This window comes from Lepisosteus platostomus, chromosome 3 (genome assembly GCF_059453375.1).
Source record: "Lepisosteus platostomus isolate fLepPlt1 chromosome 3, fLepPlt1.hap1, whole genome shotgun sequence".
Lineage (NCBI taxonomy): Eukaryota > Metazoa > Chordata > Actinopteri > Semionotiformes > Lepisosteidae > Lepisosteus > Lepisosteus platostomus.
Window position 1 is genome coordinate 71,084,426 of NC_142613.1, and position 21,093 is coordinate 71,105,518.

The 21,093-nt window shown below is 37.9% G+C and overlaps 1 protein-coding gene across 3 annotated transcripts in view; it reads right to left on the reverse strand.

Moving 5' to 3' along the window:
• The window catches only part of col12a1b (collagen, type XII, alpha 1b), a 93,348-nt gene that overhangs the window by 51,285 nt on the left and 20,970 nt on the right, over positions 1–21,093 (reverse strand). For all 3 annotated transcript variants that reach the window (XM_088626664.1, XM_088626663.1, XM_088626665.1), the window contains exons 13-25: positions 19,760–20,032; positions 12,571–12,840; positions 10,322–10,588; positions 9,585–9,777; positions 7,750–7,874; positions 5,155–5,304; positions 4,943–5,062; positions 4,602–4,766; positions 4,035–4,175; positions 3,038–3,177; positions 1,801–1,930; positions 992–1,137; positions 476–605 (exon numbers count right to left, since the gene is read on the reverse strand). In XM_088626664.1, coding sequence (XP_088482790.1) covers positions 476–605; positions 992–1,137; positions 1,801–1,930; positions 3,038–3,177; positions 4,035–4,175; positions 4,602–4,766; positions 4,943–5,062; positions 5,155–5,304; positions 7,750–7,874; positions 9,585–9,777; positions 10,322–10,588; positions 12,571–12,840; positions 19,760–20,032 — 2,250 coding nt within the window. The remainder of the gene's footprint in view (positions 1–475; positions 606–991; positions 1,138–1,800; positions 1,931–3,037; positions 3,178–4,034; positions 4,176–4,601; positions 4,767–4,942; positions 5,063–5,154; positions 5,305–7,749; positions 7,875–9,584; positions 9,778–10,321; positions 10,589–12,570; positions 12,841–19,759; positions 20,033–21,093) is intronic.

The following is a 21,093-nucleotide window of genomic DNA, read 5'->3' on the forward strand; positions in this document are numbered from 1 at the left end:
TATTGTAATCTATTTCATGATTTCCTGTTTCTGATGAGAATGAATAACTATTGTTTGCAGCAAGCAGTATCCAAATGGAATACTTCTCATTGACACAGCAGAAGAGCAGGAATTTTTAGAAATGTCAGATTGGACTAAAAGGCCAAGGAAGCACAATGGAAGAAGTACTTGTCAGCCAAGTGAAATAACTCTGTCAAAAACACATAGAGTTGTGTTTTGCTGTCCTGCGCTTGTTAGGATTTCACCCTTTAAACAGAGTTCGGAAAACAATACTCCTTCAAAAACATCTAAAGTACGAGAGATAGATTCAGTGGCCGAAAACAGATTAATAAAAACCAGGCAAACATAACCTGAAAACAGGTTTGAATTTAACAGCATCTAAAGGTAGTTAACCACATGGAGAAGCTACAAGTGCCAAGCTCCTCTATTTAAAGCAGCAGTCCGAATCATCAGCCATTATAAAGAAGCAGCGTACATGTCACTCCCTGCGATGTCAGAGGGTCAGTGGCGGCTTCACCATGAAGCGCGTACAGGGAGATAGTGTAGGCAGTATCAGAAAGCAGCTGTTCCAGCTGGACATCATTCACCTCAGATCCAACCCTCATCTGCAGGATTAAGACAAGGACACGCTACTGATGAGAACAGGCATTCATTTCTTATTGTGTACCCTTTAAAACACGTGGTTTGGCTGTATTTACACAGGTGTACGCCAATTTCACAGATGCAGCTTTAAGGAAGAAATCAGTTCCATTTTGCACAGAGACACTGATGGCGAGTGAAGCTACTTTCTAAACTGGAATGTAGGATGAAAACTACGGCCCAGTTGGCAACATGAATGTTACTTACTAAAACAGAGATTAAAAAGGCCAGGCCAGTGATACCTACTACATAACACTGCCCTTTATTTTATATATTATTTCTAAATATTCTGTACATATAATGTGTTTCCATACACAACTTCAGCATCTTGAGCACAACTTGCTGACTCTACCTCTTTCTCCGATTCAGGCGTGGTGGCATTGATAGCACTGTACAGTAACAGGTATCCCGTAGCTTCACTCGCTGGTTCCCATCTCACCCTCATGGAAGAGGAGGTCATGTCGTAGACATTCATATTTCTCACAGATGGAAGAGGCACTGGTAAAAACAAAATGTTACATTGCAAAAACAACTATCAGTAGATTTGTTTCTGCTGACCTTCACACTGCAGTTGCCAGCACACTCAGGTCTCATTCATACAGCTACAAGAGGGCTCTTAAACTTGAGAAATGTCAGTAATGACATGGAATAGCATAAGTAGGAGTAACAGCTGAAGGAAAGTTTTATATCTTAACTAAATTAGCACCGTAGTACACAACTGGAAACATGCATGTTACTATAAATTTAGCCAGTTTCACAAAGATTTTTTCATCACATACAATTGCAACATCAATTCTCATACCCTCACATTTAAAAATAAGAAGCCTTACTACACAATAAATTTTTAGAATTAAAATTTTTCTAATAAGCAGAAAATCTGAGGGACTATAATGATATATGTCTAAATTCTAATCCAGTTTCCTTTTCCTGCCCCAGAGGGTTTTAACAGTATTTCATGTCAAGCAGTGTTCATTTTCTAAAATATATTTTGGCAAAATATACCATAATGAAATACGTTCTTTTCAAAACTGTCACTTGGGATCTATCTGTTCAGTAAAAATACATTTTGAAGGTTTATTTTTGGTAATCTAATAGAGCTTCAGAGGAAATGCATGGTGGAAACATCATGAGTAAAACCAGAGGAAACAAGTCTGTACTTACAGGTGGTTTCGGAACCTTTCAAGGGATCACTGCTTTCGGTCCCACTCACAGAATAAACTTGAACCAAGTATTCTGTCAGTGGATTGAGATTAGGAAGGACTGCCGTCGTGGTGGATCCATCAACAAAGATCTGACAAGACGAACAGTTATTAGTTTCAAACAGGTGTTTATGTATTGAAAATAAAGCGCTTCTTTACAGCAGACTTGCAGAAGAAAATGTTACAGGGCAGGGGGGGCTCCTCTTCCCTACTGCTTGTTTAGTTGTTACAATGTAAACAAGCGCAAGGAGTTTCGTGTAGGTAAGACAAATGTAAACTCTTAGCTAGAAGAGGCTACTTTTGAAGAAGACGTGTTTATGTTGGCATTTCATTGACATCTTCTAGACAGTGTAGGCAAACGATAAAGAAGGCAAATGAAATGTTAGGATAAATACCCAAAGGTGTAGAATTGATATGAAGGAATGCTGTGTCAGAATTGTATAATGGCCTTGGATGGGTCCATTTGGAATATTGTATAAAACTTTGGTCATAACATTAAAGAAAAGCAATAACTGCCTTGGTTAGGTATCAGGGAAGAATAACCAGATGCATTCCTGGACTACAAGGAATGTCCTACACTGACAGGCTGAAAGAACAGAACTTTTTGTCTTGAAAAGAGAAAACTAAGAAGGGACCAGACCCAAATCTTTCAAATCCTCTAAGGAACTGGCAAAGTCCACACAGCGGAGTTCTTCAGAAATCCCAGTGAAAGCCACGAACCAACGAAGAAACTACTAAAATGGAAACTACTGAGGGGCCACCCAAAAGATTTAAATCTAGAACCCAGCTGTCAATACATGTTTCTGTAAGAAAAAAAAAAGCCACTGAGACTTTGCAGCTGACGGAATGGAAACGCCTGGATTTACTTTGTTCTCGTTCTCTGTCAACCTTTTGCTTTTTACTGTGCTGACGTGGTGTGGCAGCAGCCAACTAAAGCACAAGGTGATGGGCTCGGGGCCAAATCAAGGCTCTTTAAAGAAGAACGCCATGTAAGCCTCAACAAGATCTATAAGAAACTGATTCAGAAAATCAATACTGACTTTCAGAAAGGTTCGAATAATTGACTTCTAGATGTAAAGATAATTCAGGATTTACCCACGCAGAGTCGCATTTGTTTAATGTCAGCAACAATATCTCACTATCAACCTACACCCTTACTACACGTGCAAATTTGAGAACAGACATTGGAAATCACCCACCTCCTCAGTTCTGCCTCCAGCAGCTGGCCTGTACTCTACACGGTATTGTTCCACTGTCCCACTAGGTGCTGTCCAGGTGGCCCTGAACGACCGAGCTGTGACCTCAGAGGTGACCAGGTCTGTGGGTGCTTCTAGTCCCCCTGTTTTACATGTGATGTAACTAATGAGGGATTCAGATTTAAGCATCTCCTAACATATTAAACAGAGACCCTTATCAGGCCTGCTCAGTTTAGGCAATTTCTAGAATTGTACTGATAAATGTAGTATGTGCTTTAATACACATCGCATTCATTCCAAGTCAATTTAATTGTAACTTTAATCTACTAATCTTATACTTACATATACATTGAATAACCTGTTCTGTGAATATCTTGACTTAATCAAAACATGAAAGAGATTTTGTTAAAATATAAATAAAAGATTTGTTATGCTGTTTTTGGTTTGTAGATTTTAGAATTCAGATGAGAGTATATACAGTATGAACTTGCTTTCATGAAATACAACCTATTATTGGCAAAAGGTACCAGTCTTTATACCTTTATATTAAATAATGTACTGTTTACATGTTTGCATTTAACCACGTATTTTAGCCACATTTTACACTTTTTGTGGGACTAAAAACTCATATGTGTTTATACAATTGAAAGTAAAAAGAGTATTCCGCTGTTTGTAGTACTGGAATTCTAAAACAAAATAAATATCCTTTCCTGGCACATTCTTTTCTGGACCTGAATTTACCACTATGTGTTTCTGACTGATACTTTATACACTGCAGCCTTTAATTCTGGCATTTTAAATCATTATTAAAACATCAATTTGGCATGCCCTTAGGCTAGACATTTAGCTGCCAGGGTAACATAAATATTTTAGAAAAACGTTTTTTAGCCATGTTGTGTTTGACAGTGTTATACTTCTACCAGATCTGCAATTTGTTTCTCAGGACACGAATACAGAGAGGCACTGTTGCAGCTCTCAGTGGCAGGAGGCTGGTATTTACCCTTCACACTGTTGCAGAGGTTGATGGTGAGATCATCCACAATGTCAAGTAGGAAGGAGAAGTCAGCCACATTGTACATATGGATCTCATCTGGGTCCGAAGCAATAGACCTCAGTTCATTCTCATCAGCATTCTTTACACCTGCAAACAATGAGAAATTGTTGAGAAATTGTTGAATGAGAAAACACATTTAAATCTTTAGTATACTGGCACAGAGAAGTAACAAACCAGTCTTTTGTACATCAGAATTTCTAGTTTTCACGCTCTTTTGGACATAATAGAAACCAGAAAGCCTTCCTGGTCAGATCCTTTTTTTTTTCCCCAAAGAATTACTGACTGAATTAGAATACCACAGGAATCGCTGATACGCATCGTGTTCCAACTTTTCCTTTTCAAATTTCTTACTGCACGCTCAGCGCTGTTATCACACAAACTCACGTATATTGGTTCAGCTGTATTGAATAAAAGACTCAACTGCACTTCAAAAAAGCCTCCCAAGCTTTAAAGAATCTAATAACCTTTAAAAAGCGAGATAAACAGTTTGTTTGAATGCTTTGCAGTACCTACCAACAGCATACAGCTCAATCCCCTGATCACGCAGGCTCTGGGAGCTCATGATGATATCATCTTGTGATTTGCCATCAGTGATGAGCACTCCTATTTTGCGGGCATTGGGCCGAAGTCCTACATTTGGCTTGAAGTTGTTCTGCAGGATGTAATTCAAAGCCAGGCCTTGAATAGAAGGGGGGGAAAAAAGAGAATACGAATGCATAATATCTTTCAATGTCTATAAATGACTGTGAAAAATTTTCCTTTAACTTAATTTGAGCCAACATTTTAAAATGCTGTAACTACTGTGTTTGGAAGAGCTGTAACTAAATAAAAATTGAACTAAAAGTTTAGGATACCTGTTAAGGTGTTGCCTCCTTTGTAAGGCAAATTGGCTACTGCCTCCAGCAAAGACTCTCGTGTTCGGTGGGCATTGAGATGCCACTCGGTCTTTGGGTCCCCACTGTACTGAGCCAGGCCTGTAAAGACAATTCAAGATGATCACTTCAGGCATTGTCTCATACGTGGGGTACATTTCCAAATCTTTCAGAGATATCTCTGTATCACTCACCAATTTGCACTCTGTTGGGGCCAATTTCAAAGACACCAACCATACGTGCGATAAAGGCTCTGATGGTTTTGAAGTTCAGACGCCCAATACTCCATGACCCATCGACCAGCAGAACTATATCGGCTTGCGCTGTGGTCTTACACTCCACATCTGTGAGGCCAGATGACAGCATAATTACCAAGACGGTCTTTTCAGTCACGATTCCGATTAAGTTTACAAGTGAATTATGGAGAAACAATGATAAAAATAATTGACAAGAGCAAGGAACATAGATGGTGCAGAAACGTGCTTTGACACCTCTGTGTCAAAGCAAAAAGTGAAAAGGGTAAAAACAAGGAAAAAGATGTGAATACCGTCTCCAAGGCAAACATAAAATACAAACATTGTGCTTCATGACAAAATTGACAGCATTTTAGAATGGTAACAGGTCATTACAATGTTGACAAATACAATTACACTTTGTATATTTGAAGCAATTACAGAATAAACATTCTCAGGATAAACTTCTTTTTCAGCTCGGATCCTTTCATTTTCCACCCGGTTTGCTGGCATGTTGCCTTGACAATCTTTCGGAACATCCCATGGGAAACAAAAGATACCCTCTTGACACATGAAATATGTGTTGTTCCTCTTTGAGAGTTATTATGCATTCCTCATTGGGACAACGCCTGCTATTCCAGACACCTGGGGGAAGAAAAAGATTTCTCGTCCTCTGCATAAAAATGCAGATATACAGTTTAGACATTTGTGACATGTGACCCTGTGTGCAGTTAGAAAAAAGGTCAGTTCAGTTTTTCAACATCCTTTACTGACTAGAATAAAATAAAACTCGATTTGCATATATACTGGAGAGCAATGTGTCCTTTGTGATTTCTAGACGTGCTACTGAACACTCAAAAGACTCTCCCTCCACCTCCAAGCCAGAATTATTGAACAGGTATCTCCAGTTCCATCTCAAAACTTGTAAACTCTACATTAAAACAAAAACAAAGTCTGATTGTAAAGGATGTCCACTCATGACCAGTAGAATCAAATATAAACTCAGTGTTTCGGTGTCTTTATGTAAATTAAAGCACCTCACTGCTGGGTGGAATAATTAGTTACTGTAGTACAACGTACATACATATACATTTAGTTCACATATTCAAGTATATATGAAAATTCAGCACTAAATCCTGGCACAGAAGGATTTAATATAAATTACTCACTGTTTACAAGCAAATGCCTTTATGAACAAGTCTTAATGTACTTATGTGTGATTAGAGTCAAGAAATGTTTGATTCTTACTGTTTTGTATTGTTTATCTGAATTTTATGGAACCATCTAAATATCTAAATGGCGTTCCTCTGTTTACTGGCTTTGTTTTAACACCTCTTAATCCCAAGCCAAAGTACTGTATCTATCAGAATCACTTGATTTGTTCCAGATTAAAGGAATTTCTGCCTGGGTCATTATACTCTCTGGAGTCTTACATTAAAATCACAATATTTTCCTTCTTCCATACTTCTTTAGCTGCCCACCATGTCAGGCTCGCTAAGTTGTTGAATATTTATAATTGCAAACAGATTTTTTTTTCATTTTGCTTTTGATAAAAGAAGACTAAAAGGATTAGGTCAAAAATGAATCTTCGCACATTGATTTATTAAACGAAATATGTTCCGGACCGCCCCACAATTGTACACACTGTCTTTACCCACAAAAGAGAATCAAAGTATTTCACGGATATTTACAGTATTTACGTGAAATATTTTTGCACAAATGCGTGTATATGCTGTCAGAGAGGAAAAAATAAAATAAGGCGGGAAAAATATCATAATGCATGAAAAATCATATAATGCAGGAAATTTCGACAATTCACATCTGACACGGCACACATCTGAGCTACACTTCAAGAACGTGTTACACAGCCTGTAGCTCCCTAGTGCTTTCTTTATCTGCGTTTTCTTTTTCGTGCAACGACATCCTCAATATCGCCCGTAAACCAAAATATCGAGATTTTGAACATGTTAAGGGGTGAGATGACAGTGACCAGTTTGGTGCATATGTTTTGCAAGAATGAAATCTTCGATTCGTGCAATTAAGGCTAATCGTGAGCGTTATGCATCTGTTGTGTTCTCTGCATTTAATAATTATGAAATTTGACATGATCTATTTTGTACAGTATTTGCTGTATCACTGTTTTCATAATACTTCAAACTGCATACTGTACATACACATACTAATACACTTACGATTGATTTTACTTGTTTGAGGGAGGGGAATGGGGTATAAGGGGGTGTTGTGATTATACATGATTTTGGGTTCATGCGCTATGTCAGGAACCTTACTACTGCGTAAAACACTAGATGACTGCACTGTTGGCCATAAAGCTTATTTATGCAAAAATCAGAACACTGCATACAGTGTGTGAAGTGAGAGCATTGTTTATTTCATTTCACAATCAACTGTGATTATCAGTTGCGTTTCTGTTGCCTTGTCACTTCCAACATGCACTATCAGTTTTTATTACTTTTATAAGGTTTATTTAATACTCTGCTGGCCTTCATGTCTGTTTTCTTGATACAATTCCAAAGTAATGAGGGATATATACAATACCTGTAAAACGTATTGGTGGCGGTTCAGGCATATCTGAAAGAGTTGTCTTTTCTTCCCCAGCCAAAGGAAAACTTTCTCCACCATCAAAGACTCCAAAGACACTGACTGAATATTTAGTTCCAGCCCTGCAGGGTGAGCAACAGTAGTTATGATTGGAGAGATATGAAGATATGCTCTGAAGCATTCCACAGTTCTACCCTGGGAATGCCTGTCCTTTTTTAATGTATTTAATTTGTCCTTTTATTTTAATTTTTCATGTGTCATAGGAGTAGGAAATGAAAACATGCAAATTAAGACATGGCTATTGAAAATCAAATTAAAATTAAATATACACAATATCACTTTTTTAGTCACAGAATAATACCCGAGATACAACAGTTCATTCTCCTGACACATATACTGTAAGTATAACATTCTACTTACAGTATTTATTTGCTTGCCATTTTTTCTAAGATCTTATAACACCTAATTTTACCTTCTGAAATCCGTCAAACTTAATTTTCTATTTTAAATTCGGTGGCAAAGGAAAACTAGTCTGAAGATGTTATTGCATAATGATATACTGTAATTATTTTTATTAGAAGGTATATATCATATTGCAAAAGGCTAATGCAAAAGGGGTCAAGAATGGGTTAAAAATGCAATTTTAGGGCTGGATTTAAAACATGGATTTGACCATAGGTCTCAGCCTCTTTTAATCTGACATGCAGTATGTGCCCCATAATCTAAATTTTCAGCCTAGTCCTGAAACAGGAATCTTTTACGTTTTTTCCTTTCCTTTTATAAATTGTTTTGTTTTAACATCCTGCCCCCACCACACCTCAATTTCAAACGGCAAATTCTCATTAGATGCTACAAACACCGTGGCAGTACTGAAGGATGAAAGTCAAGCGCACACTTCCTTTGAAACATGTACTGTCAAGTCCTGTGCCTTTCCTTGCAAAGCTGCAAGCCTCCAGGATCTGCCTCACAAGGCTAGACTGATGCTGCCGTCAAGCAAGAAGATCCAAGCTCACTGGCGCCCAACAAGCCAAAGAGGTCTATGGTGCATGGAATGCCAAGATTACACTGCCAAACATAAACAGTGCTCGGCTTATTTTTCACCAGCATGTAGGGAATTTCTTTTACTGCTGGCTAATGATGTGGGCCAGACTGGGGATGTCTGGTTTGTAGTGTTTAATCTACTGTATGCCTTTATTGGGAGAGACTCAACTAATTCTGTAACAAACCGAATCAGATCAGTGAGACTTTGAATATGGATTTGTTAATTGATATCGAGAAACTAATAGTTGGAGGCCTGAAATGGTCTTTGTAACTTTCTGCATTTCTGTCACCACAGTTTTTATGATTTTTATGAGCCAATGTAAACTAAATGTTACCATGTATAAGGCAGCAGCTAAAAAAAACAATTTCAAATTGCTTCTTCTGAGATAACATCTCAGTAACATCTATCAATCACTGTGCAATAACTGCAGTGCAGCACCAACAGTGTGACAAAGGCATAAAGTGACACCAGCACCACGTTTGGCCAATTTACAGGCTTTTAATTATATACTGTAGACATCTTATATTCACTGATGTCAGACTTACTTTAGGTTTGAATTTGGCACAAACTATGGTCAGCTGCAGCAAACAACCAAAGAACTAACCAGATGGTGAGAAGAAGGTTTTGTCACTTGTCCAAATGTTTATATCGCATATACATATCAGAATACGTTGTTCTTTCTGGTGATGGAAGGGATAGATGATGGACGAAGAATAGGTCATTTAGCAGACATGGTTAGGTCCTTGATTCGGTTTGCTTAATCATCCAGCTGCATTTTAGATTGACATACCTGAGTTCTTCAAGCACTACCGTGTTGTCGTATGGCCCAACAAGCAGCTCCCCAAGATTCACTTCGTCATCGGCGGGGTGAAAGGTAACCTTATACCCTCTCACCTCACCCGGCGCAGGATCCCAGGAAACCCGAAAACTCGTCTTGGTTGGCTCAGACGTTTGAAGGTTTCTGGGTCCTTTGAAAGGTGACACTAAAAAAAACAAGAAAACATTCTAGTCCCGCAGTCTCATGGGTGGTGTACAGGAAAAGCCATTTATTCCACTACCATCAAATTTGTATAGTTGTGTATTTATTTTGTGCTGTTAAGTTGGGCAAAAGATATTCTCTTCCATCACCAGAAACAAAAATATACACAATCTTTTGTGAATTACACTGTTAAATTGAAGGTTAAGAGAGGCAGAAAATAGTTTGTAATTGATACGTTTCGGGTTAGTGATTGAATTAAAGTTTAGATTATGTATAGGGTTTTCAGCCGTGATTTCAGGCTGCCTTCTGTAAAAATGGTTTTAAAATATCATAAAAGGGATAGCAGCATAGTTACAGTGGAGCACGTAGAAAACACTCTGAACACTGTGAATATTGTGGGCTACATAAGACCACATCCAATCTAAGAGTTACCAAGAAGGCCGTTGCTCGTCTGATGTGAGCTTTATCTAATTTGCGATGCCCGAAGGTTCGCGAAACAATGATGACACAAACTCATCACTCATGCTGTCCGTTACGGCCCAACGTACATGTTGTTCCCACTCCTTGCCTTGCTTTCCCTTCCCCTCGCTTGTACACAGGCAGCACGGTGATGTCGTAGGAAGTCATGGGCTGCAGCCGCCTGAGCACGGTGGTCGTTACAGATCCGGGCACTTTGGTGGCCAGCTGCCGGCCGCCGGCCACCGGCCGGTAAGTGATTCTGTAGTTTACGACTTCTCCCGGTGCGGCCTGCCAAGTCACCCTCAGACTTTTCTCCGTTTCCTCAGAAACAGACAGCGTCTTTCCCTCCGCAGAAGCTACAATGAAAGAGAAAAAGAAATGTGAGCTCTTTACTAATTGTGACATACAAAAAATCAGCGAAGAAGTCATCAGGGCTCATAGGTGGTGGGCCTATATTGCCATTGTGACTCTGCAGTAGTGTCCTTGTGTACAGACGTAGTCACAGTCATTCACAGGCAATATCAATAGGTCCTGCTATTCCAGCTATCCAGCTGTACAAATGAGACCCAGCATTCTCTGCTGGTTCTTCTACAAAGGAAAAACCACCTCATGCAGATTAATCTTGTGCTCTCTAATGACACAAAAAATCAGGATAAACTCTGGTCCTACTAGCAACTCAAGCTCGTGAAATCTATGCATGTAAACTAAATTAGTTGTGAAGCGTGATTATATTTTGCTTGTCCTAGGGAAAGGTTATGTTTTGACTGTTTCTGCAAATGGATGTCTTGAAAAAACATATATCTGCACTTGCTTTTCAGTTCTTACTATTTAAATATCTTGTTATGTACAGTATGTTATAAAACATTATTTAATAACATTTCTGACAAACCATCCTCAAAACTATTTCCTCTGAAAAGAGTTAAGAGTTAAAAGTCCTAAAATTAACCGTACAGAAAAGCAGTGTTATACTATGCTCTGAAGCATCTGAGAAAAGCATGTTTTTACTATAATAGTCAATAAGACTGGCAAATGTTAGCCTAACTAAAGAGCACAAGAATAATAGCACTAAGCATAATCTGAAACTAAAATAAGTAAGGAAACAGAGAGTAAAAGTATAATCAGGTAATATAAACCAGTCTCTCTCTTTTATCTCTATCTTCAAACAAAAGGCTTACTCTAAAGGGAACAGGCTCATTAATTATGGTGTTACCTACTGCAATAAAGTAGAAATTTAAAAAAAGAGCATCATGAGATTCCATGGAATTAATGTGTTCTGTTAAACTTCACAAGATCGAATTTCTATTTTAAATATGCTGTTTGGGTCTAATAGACATAGCACATTACAAAATTTTCAGTGCATTTACAGTCACTGCCAGTTAACCTACTCAATAACAGAAAACAGCCCTACAGTGAAAAAGTACTTGAAATTTTTGTTAAAATTATGTCGACCAGCTTGCAGGAATCAATAAGCAAGCTGCTTAAAAGAATCATGTTTCATGAACACAGTTTTGTCTTGAAAACTAAAAAAAACATATTCATGTACAAGTATTCTAATACTTTGTGTGTATGCAAATGATTAAAAACTAATCATACCAAAACTGATAGATTTTCCTGAATATACTTGGATCTTGTAACTCCCTTGGTAAAAAATCACAGACAGCGTTTGAACACAATACAACACACATGCATAATTTTAAAAGTACTAATATCTCAGCCAATAACTAGGATGCTACAGTACCTCAGCCTTTTCTTAATTAGGGTTCAAGAGTCTTCTACTGATAATTCTATATTTTTCTGGGTATATGAAGGAGAAACTGCTCAGTGGGTGAGTACTTAGCAAAACTGAATGCAATGAGTAAAAATATTCTCTGGGGAGTTTGGCCAACTCCAACCTTGGAAAATGATCAGATCTGAGTTTAACAGCAACCAATCACTGCAGAAGGTGGCTCTTAAGGTGGCTCAGTTACTTGATGCTAAATGCTGATCAAGTCTTTTTCAGTCCTTCAGTTGTCCAGCCCGGACCCCATTAGAGTAACTACATTGCTGCAGAGGCCTATAACTGTCAAAGAAAAGTGGAAACACTTTGCGTGTACTTCTTCGCTGTATTTTAAACATGAAAATCAAATAACGTTAAAATGTCTTTCACACCCGGGGGGATATTCAAAATTAATCAATCTACACTTCCTGGTGGCATCTTATTTCAGATCATGCATGAAACAAGAGATGTTGACAACTGCTGACAGGAGATCCTTGCAGGAGGGCTGGAGAAGACAACATGAACGCTTCAGAATTCCAGCACAGAGGAGGGGTGTTGAGGGAAAGAGCTGGGCTGAAATACCGTCTGTTGTTTCCTCGCCCACAAGTGGATCTCCTTCCCCATGGCCGTATGCCGCATAGACAGAAATCTGGTATTTGGTTTCTGGCGTTAGTTCCTCCAGAACGGTGTCTGTCACGTCTCCGCGCACAGTCTTCTCTCCGGCCTCCTCAGTGAAGGCCGATTTCCAGGCGATCCTGTAAGACCGCACGTTCCCAGGTGCGGCGGCCCACGAAACTCCGAAGGACGTGTCGGTGACGTCTTTCGTCACCAAGTCACGGGGGGAACCGAGCTCTGACAAAAAAAAGGAACAGGGAAAACCGTTATCATTATACGCAGCAAATATGTGATTATCACAAGAAATAAGTAGACATCGATACTCTTCTAGATCTTCAGTTTATGGTGCATATGTATATTCAGGGTTTATTTTAAAAACGGTGTTGTGCTTAAAATCACCTCCAGGACCCTACTTTGTAAAAGGAGGGATACCACTATAAAACACAGATAAATTGATTTATAAATGTATAGGGCTTTATGTACACCAACATTTAATTAAAAAACAGTACCTAGATTAAACATAATGCTATGAAATACAAAATAGAATACAATAGTCAAAAAATAGTTTTTTCTACTTTTTATCTAATTCTTCTATTTTTTATCTATTTCAGTGCTGGGAATAAAAAGTAAATTGTTGGACATAGAAAATAACTATAATTGCATAAAAAAAGTGCACTACACATTATATCATAAAACAGAATAAAATGCAGCTATAATATATAAACATATCAGTTGCTGTTAGAGTATAAAATATGCAGTTAAATCATTTTAAAGTCTTATTTTAAAAGAAACTCTTCAATCTAGGATAGCATTCCTAGCAAAAACAGGTGAAAAATCCCCATAAACTTGGATCAAACAACAAAACAGAGCTTCTTCTTTCCTTTTAAGGCTTACTGTAAGAGCAGTAAAGCTCTTATTGCTGTCACCATGGGGCCGATATATTATCTACTTTAATATACCATCAGGAATATGTCCTGGACCAGCACATATTGTCTTGATTACAGCTGTGGATGTCAGAGACACAACAAAGTAGCATCAATCTAAAACATAGTAAACTCCTGATTGGGAAAAGCTATGGATTAAGGAAAAGGGAACTAGGAATCCTTTTAGCCCTTAACATTTAAATTTCTGAAACAAGGCTACAGCTAGACAGAGGGAAGTCAGACTCAACTCAATCTAAGCACCTCCATCCCGAAACTGAGGTCATGATTACGTGGTCAGCACTGACCCATGGCAAAACTTGGCAGGGTAGAAGTGTTAACACTGGACTCCTCTGAGCTTGTAACTTCACCCTGAATTCAACTGTAGCCGTAATTCTCACGTCCCCGTCTGCTCTGCTGTGTAGTGGCTCTGCTGGTGTAAAATGGCTGCCATGTGTCATCCAGTGGGGTCCTGCACTTCAGTGGTGCATAAAGTGAATACTACTGTTATAGCAATAGTCTTTGGGATCCTTTAAAATTTGCTTTTCAAATTGAAGCAACTATTAATTAGGATGAAAATCTATACATCCATACTGTAAGCAACTAATAGTGATTACATTGCACATTCTGAATATATAAAGTTTCATGTTCCACAGACCAAAGAAAATATTTCATTTTTTTTCTGATCTTATTTATTTTTTCACTATCCAGAGTTTCTTCTGAAATCTAGTGACATTGATCTAAATATCCCCCAAAACTAGCGGAATGCATACACGCCTTTTTCCGCCCAAGACTGACCAATTCCTGCTACTTGTGCAATGGGTAGATATAATAACAAATCCAGCAATGATTCACAAGAGAATTATAATTCTCAAGCCTTGTCAAATTTAAAGCATTCTGGTGATTACTGGTGCCAAGTTGACTTGATCCAGACAAACTTGTGTTGCCAAAACTGAAAACTAACTTCCCCTCCTAAACACCACTGGGAATGGCTCACATGATGATAATGAGTTCAGCAGGCGCATCCAGTTTTCATCATTAATATGCAGATTGAAGTTTGTTCCAGACTGTCACACACCGCGTATCCAATGTTACCAAAATGAAGGCCACATAGAAATTTTTTTTTTTGTTTTGTTCTTTTATAGCTGGTTCTATTCAGACATTAAACGTATTTGTCTTTTGTAAAGGAGTCATATATCAAAGCCACAGAAAGCACTGAAACATTAGGATGCAATTATAAATACCTTGGTTATCTCAGTAATATTTCTTTCCTACAGATTATAAACCATTGAACAGTCAGTTAACCAAAACTGACCCAAGAACAGTGAGTAAATAAACAATGCAGAGCATTACAAAAGGTACAGTGTTTTATGCTAATATGCCAAAGTTTGAACCAAGGTACTGATTAAATGAAAAAAGCACGTTCTAAAATATGTAAATGCCCAGTTTACAAATTTGCAGTTAACTATTCAGGCCTCAGTAAGATGCAAAAATCAGTAACGCTCCAAAACTTACAATTACCTCATTATAGCCCCAAACGTTAGCTAAATGTTCACCACAGAACAAATGACAATATCTTTATCCAAATTCCACACACTATCAATGTTTTCTTTGTGGCACATTTTCAAATATTCTTTAGTTGATGTTATTTTAATTGAGTTATCAATGTGGTTTAATAAATCATGTCAGTGAAACACATCTAGTCACTTTCTTACACCCTTAATATGAAAGCATGCATGCTATTCTACATGGATTATATAGTCTTTAGGAAATTTACTAAAAAAGGTTATTTTCTAAGAAAAGAGGGAGAATACGAATGTGTTTAATTTTACAGATCAGTAGCTGGGCTGTGTCAGATTTCAGTACAATTCTTTCCAAATACTAAGCCAAAAATAATCTATCAAACATAATATCCTTCATGAGTATCTCTCTCATCTTTGCTAAATTCTTATTTCCTTAATTTTATTGCACATGTGCACAGTACATTTGAACACATTTAGCCACTGAAAGAGATTTAACACATGGTAAGAGATTAAGGGAAAAAATCTGTAAAGAACTTTTTGTGCTCTGCAAAATATTACATTAATAAAAGAAAACACCTGTGGAAACAGGCACAAAGCTGAAGAACACGGTCCAATAAACCAAATAAACAAGAATATATTTTTTCCAACAAAGGTGAAGAAATAAACCCAGAAAAAACAGAACAAAATTCAGTACCTTTGTGGGAACTTCCCCGCCAAATAAACAAGTCTATGTGTTTTATGCTGTGTTTTCTGGCTCTGCAAAGTACATAATTCCTACAACACTTTCAGCAGAGGCACAAGACACTTTTTGATGGAGGTACTGTATGCTGCAGTCAGAAAGTTCTGCTCCAGTGCAAGGCTTAACTGCCTTTTCATTGAATGCAGACTGTCAAAATATACAGTAGAAAAAAACTAGAGAGACAAAAAATTGTTTTGACTTATAGTCTTTTAGCTTCATTGCACCGAATTAGGCAGAAATCAAAATGCTTGTTGTTCTCAGACATCCTAATGGAGCATTTTATGCATTGTATGACCATGAGGATACTGCACAGGGTGAATAAACAGCACATAATCAGATTATGACATACACTTGTCATTGTATTTTGCATTATCCTAAAATTAATGTTAATCTGACTGCATCACAGTCCACTTAAAGATGTGATATTTCCAAATAAGCAATTTACAATCGAGTAAGTTGCCTTTTTTCTTTGAATATTTGCTGCAGAACCCAGAACCTTCCAGATTACTGTAGAAGTTTTGCGTTGTGGAATAAAATGATTAATGTTGCCCATCAAACATAAAAGCAAAGTCAAGAACATCCACAAATGAACAAAATTGTTGATGAATCTGTCTGTGATAGATTGGTAATGCTCTGCAGCTAGCTATTTTGAGAAGCACCAAATAATGGTGTCTGAGAAACATCACATATGATGTCCTTAAAGTGAATTGAACATAGGAAATTGAAGGCTCAGGAAAATATTTTTTGGCCTTTAACTCATGTCTGATTGTGATTGATTTTATTTCCATTTTCCTCTTTTTCTCTGTATTCCTTTGGTACCTCCTTCAGGAAATGAACAGCAAGTTCTCACTTGGACTAGTCATCGTTCATTGCTTTGAAAGGCTTCTCAGGTAACAAGTTCCATACGCTTTTGGTGAAAATCCTCCCTCAATTTATTATTTTCTCACGGATATTTGGAAAAGAAATTTCAATAATTATTTTTCCCCTTTGATACCTTAGTTTTGGAGCAGCCGGTTATTATTTCATGCGTCATGCCAATCCAGCCCACAGTGACTTGGGAGAGCTTGAAACAAACACCGCTTGCTGCAAAACCATGTGTCAAGTCTTGTTTGTTGACCCAAAACGGGCCATTTTTTATCTTGAGTACAGGCAGGGCTTATACTTAAAAGAGCATCAAGTCTTGCAGTTGCCCACTGTCTACTGGGGTCACTGCTAAGCACCTGGACAAATATCCAGGCTTCACCCAGCACAATTCCCACAAGCATTGCATCAATATACCGGTACCACTGAAGATCATGGAAGTCCTGAATGGCACCAGTAACCACCAAGCCATAGGCCTCTACCTGTACACTGCTCAGAGGACTTCACTAATACCAGATAGTTTACTCATGTCAAACACATGTGAGATATTTCATTTCTGTTTTTTTTTCTGTTCATAATTGGAAACAAGATATTTTATCTCGCTTTTAACTTTTGGGTATGATACCCTTTAGTAGTTCAATTTAGTAGTTAGCTGCGTCAGCATCCATAGGCTGCAAAGGAACAAGTAACAGGTTTATTCCATGCTGAAAAGAGACGAAAGAAAACACAACATTTCGGCTGTGGAGCCAGTGGAACTTCCTCACACCCGAAGAAGGCTCCACAGCCGAAACGTTGTATTTTCTTTCTTCTCTTTTCAGCATGGAATAAACCTATTACTTGTTCCTTGGATACCCTTTAGTTTCAGTTTCTCTACATTATCAATTGCAATATTTAAGTTGGTATTTAAAGGACAATCCTTGTTAAATTACACCTTTCATATCATTTTCGACCTAATCTTGATTTTGTATGGGATGCATTCAAACTACCTGAGCTAATACAATTGCCCTCAATAGTCTAATATTTTGAGTGTTTTGTTCCCACTCTGCCTTCAGGTACATGGCTTACGTGTAGATTCATAGAGCAGGAAGTGCTGTTTTAAATGCTGTTTTTATATACAGTAGAATAAATGAAACTGTACAGAAAGCAGACCTAGGAAGCATTCATTTCAGAGGCTCTTACACGTGTTTATCAGTGTGGGAGTTTATCAGCTGATGCAGCAAGTCAAAAAGGCTGAGAAGTGATCCCAGAAACTGCATTAACAGTACACACGTCAATGACCAAAGAAATACAATATGTGCTATTGTGTGAATCAAGAGAATCAATGGAAAATGTTAAGGTCCTCTATGAAACAGTGAATGTGCACTATTCACCATGAAAAGAAAAGGCTGCAATGAACTTCCTCTCAGGACACAACTGCCTTGTTTTAAACTGTGTAGGGGAAAAGGCTTCAGATACCAGATTGCGTAAGCTTCAATATACCGCATAATGTAAGCAAATGTCACTCTAATTATCTTTTTTGGCAAGAGAAGCAGAGAATAACAATTCTGAAGCTTCCTTCCTGTTGTTATACTGAAATCGAACGGTTTATCTAGGTAGGAATCACTTAGAATATCCATCTGCCTTCCACGGCTAATGTACTTCATTTAACTGAAACCTTTAAAAGGTCATACTGTTTTTGCCAAAAAAAAAAAGCTAAGGCAAGGAATTCATAGAGAAATCTCTACAAAGAGTAAATGCTGTAAATTTTCTGATGGAAAAATGGTACACAGCACATTCAGCTCATTTGAAATAGACACTTTGTTTAAAATGAGATATGCGCTGCCAATATTCTGTCACTGAAGAGGTCTGTGTTGTTCATGAAGGGAAAAAGGAGAGGTCACTGGTCAGAGAAACAAGCCTTAGTCATTACTTACACTGCATTTGGCTAAAGTGCCCAGATAGTTGCCGTTAACCTTCTTTCAGTCTTAGCGCTGATGCCCTTGTTTGTTGCAGAGAACAGCAACAACTATGATCCAAACTGACACCCCCTACATTTCATTTTGCTTAGTTCACAAGGGAGGCTTAAACTGCATCCCACGTTCTATTCAGCAACCGCATTCTCAAAGAGTTTCATAAACAATTCCCTCAATACTTAAAAAGAAATCCATAACAAGCACACTGTGCCATAAACTAAATTAACCTAACAAGAGAGACAGACATCTGTGAGCAACACAGCACATTATAAGAACAATGCCGAAAATAATGTTCATGCCACACTGACAGGGAATGAGAAGGGATCGAAGTGATTTGCTACTAACCGGCTTTTGTATGCTGTGTCTTTGGAGGGACATTAACCCTTTAAGCAATGTGATAGCTGTCAAACTCCCACTCAAACTTGAAAATCAATTTTTGCTAAAAAAAGCTGTTGGTCAAACTTGAGGTACAAAAAATATCTGTTACAGAGTCCTTTACAGCACTTTCAGACTGATATGAAGCCAGCAGAGGGCAAAAGGCAGGAAATTAAAGGGCTAACTTCCCTTCAGTATCTGCCTAGCAGAGCTGGTGCATTTTCTACAGTGTGAAATTACACTTTAATTAGGAAAGGTTACAAACGAGTGCAGGCTATTTTGACAGTCATTAATTGATGCTAGGAACAAGTCTGGGTAGCCTTACCCTTTGCATAAAGAAGCCCCTCCTATTCTCAGTTTTACATGCATGTCCACATAATTCCCATCTTGTGTGCTATACAGAACCTTTTTTGTTAATCTTTTCTCACTGATTTTAAGTCAACCTCGTAAACTGTATGAAACAAAGTAATCTGTCCAGCTCAAAAGGGAAAACTATGATAGCCACCAAGAAATGGTCCAAACTGCGCTCAGAAAATATGATACTTATATTAGAGCTGAGTAGCTTTTCTGTAGGCTGACAGACTAATGCATTGATGCCAGATTCGTACATAATGATTTGAACAATTCCACTTTAGTGATTACTGTAATTTTAACAGCAAGTGTTAGCGGAAAACCCAGCCAAAACCCTTTAACTACCTACTCTTTACCCAGTGGAAAAGTCTAGCCTAACAACAACAGTCGAAAACTCTGTCTATACCCATGCAACAAATGGCAAAATTTAGATACCTTCCAGTGTAGTTCCTCGTCCTGTTAACGGATCTCCTGAGCCAGAGGGGTATACTGCACTGACAGATATCTCATATTCTGTGGCTGGCTGCAAATTCTTCAGGAACGCTGCAGTTGAATCACCCTTGACATATATCTCTTTGCTGTCTCCTCCAGCGGTGGGTACGTATGTGACTCGATATTGTAAGACTCTCCCAGGAGCTGCAGTCCAGGACAGCCTCATGCTAGAGACAGTGTGGTCAAACACCTGAAGGTCTCTCGGGGATCCCCTGGCTGAGCGAAAGATAAAAACACACCCCTTTTAAAAGATCGGTGGAAAATTCCCATTAAAAGGGTTTGCCTAACAAATGTACATCTTCATTAAAGCCAATCTGCCTGGAGTTGCCTCAGTGCCACCAGAATACTTCTACAATGCTCAAAACTGGATGTCAGAAACTTTTATTTACATCTGAGAAAAAAATTGCTTGTGGTGTCTCCTTTGCCAAATTATTACATTAGATACCTGTTGCCCCTTTTCAGTGGTTAACGAAATCCTGGATGGATAAAAAATTTCATATTTTAATTTGATTTAATTACCTGTAATTTAACAAGTTTTAAAAATACTGCATACTTTGAGTGGCGTGAAGGCAGGATTAATGAAAGAACTAAGCAATATGATACACTCTTCCAAAATCTTGAATAATACTAGGTGCAAAATGCCAAGAAAAGATGTGATGCTTAGAAATTTCTAAAAATAATTTAGATTGACAAAATATAAATTCTAGAGAACTCAATATCCCATTAAAAAAATGGGAGCTATTTTGAAGCACAGCATGAAACTACACAGGACTTCGTACTGGGTACACAGGGGCATAACTCTGTTCCTCTAGAAGCCACACTGAATGCATTGTTAGATATTTGACACCAGTTGAGAGTATCACAGATTGCATAGGCCATAGCAGCAAGTCTCAAAAAAGCACAATTCACTGGGGTAATTCAATAAAGATATTAAATACATAAAAATATGTATTTTTTACAAATCCTAAGATTCTTTCTTGAAAACACATTAAAATTATTTTAAAAAGTAATAAATGAGCAATATTCAAGTTCACATTTTTGGCTGAATTGGCTGACTTCAAATGTCTTTGCTTCTAGTTCTTGGCAGCCATATTGAATTTAGGACCATGGTGAAGCAAACCACCAAATATAGTGCTATAGAAATAAAGAGCAGCTTAGGCAGATTTGACAGAAATATACTTTTAGATAATTTATGCATTCTTCTATGAAATGGTGACTGTTTAATTATGCATACCTCTCAAATATTTAAAATAGTTTGTCACTTAAAGAGTTTACAT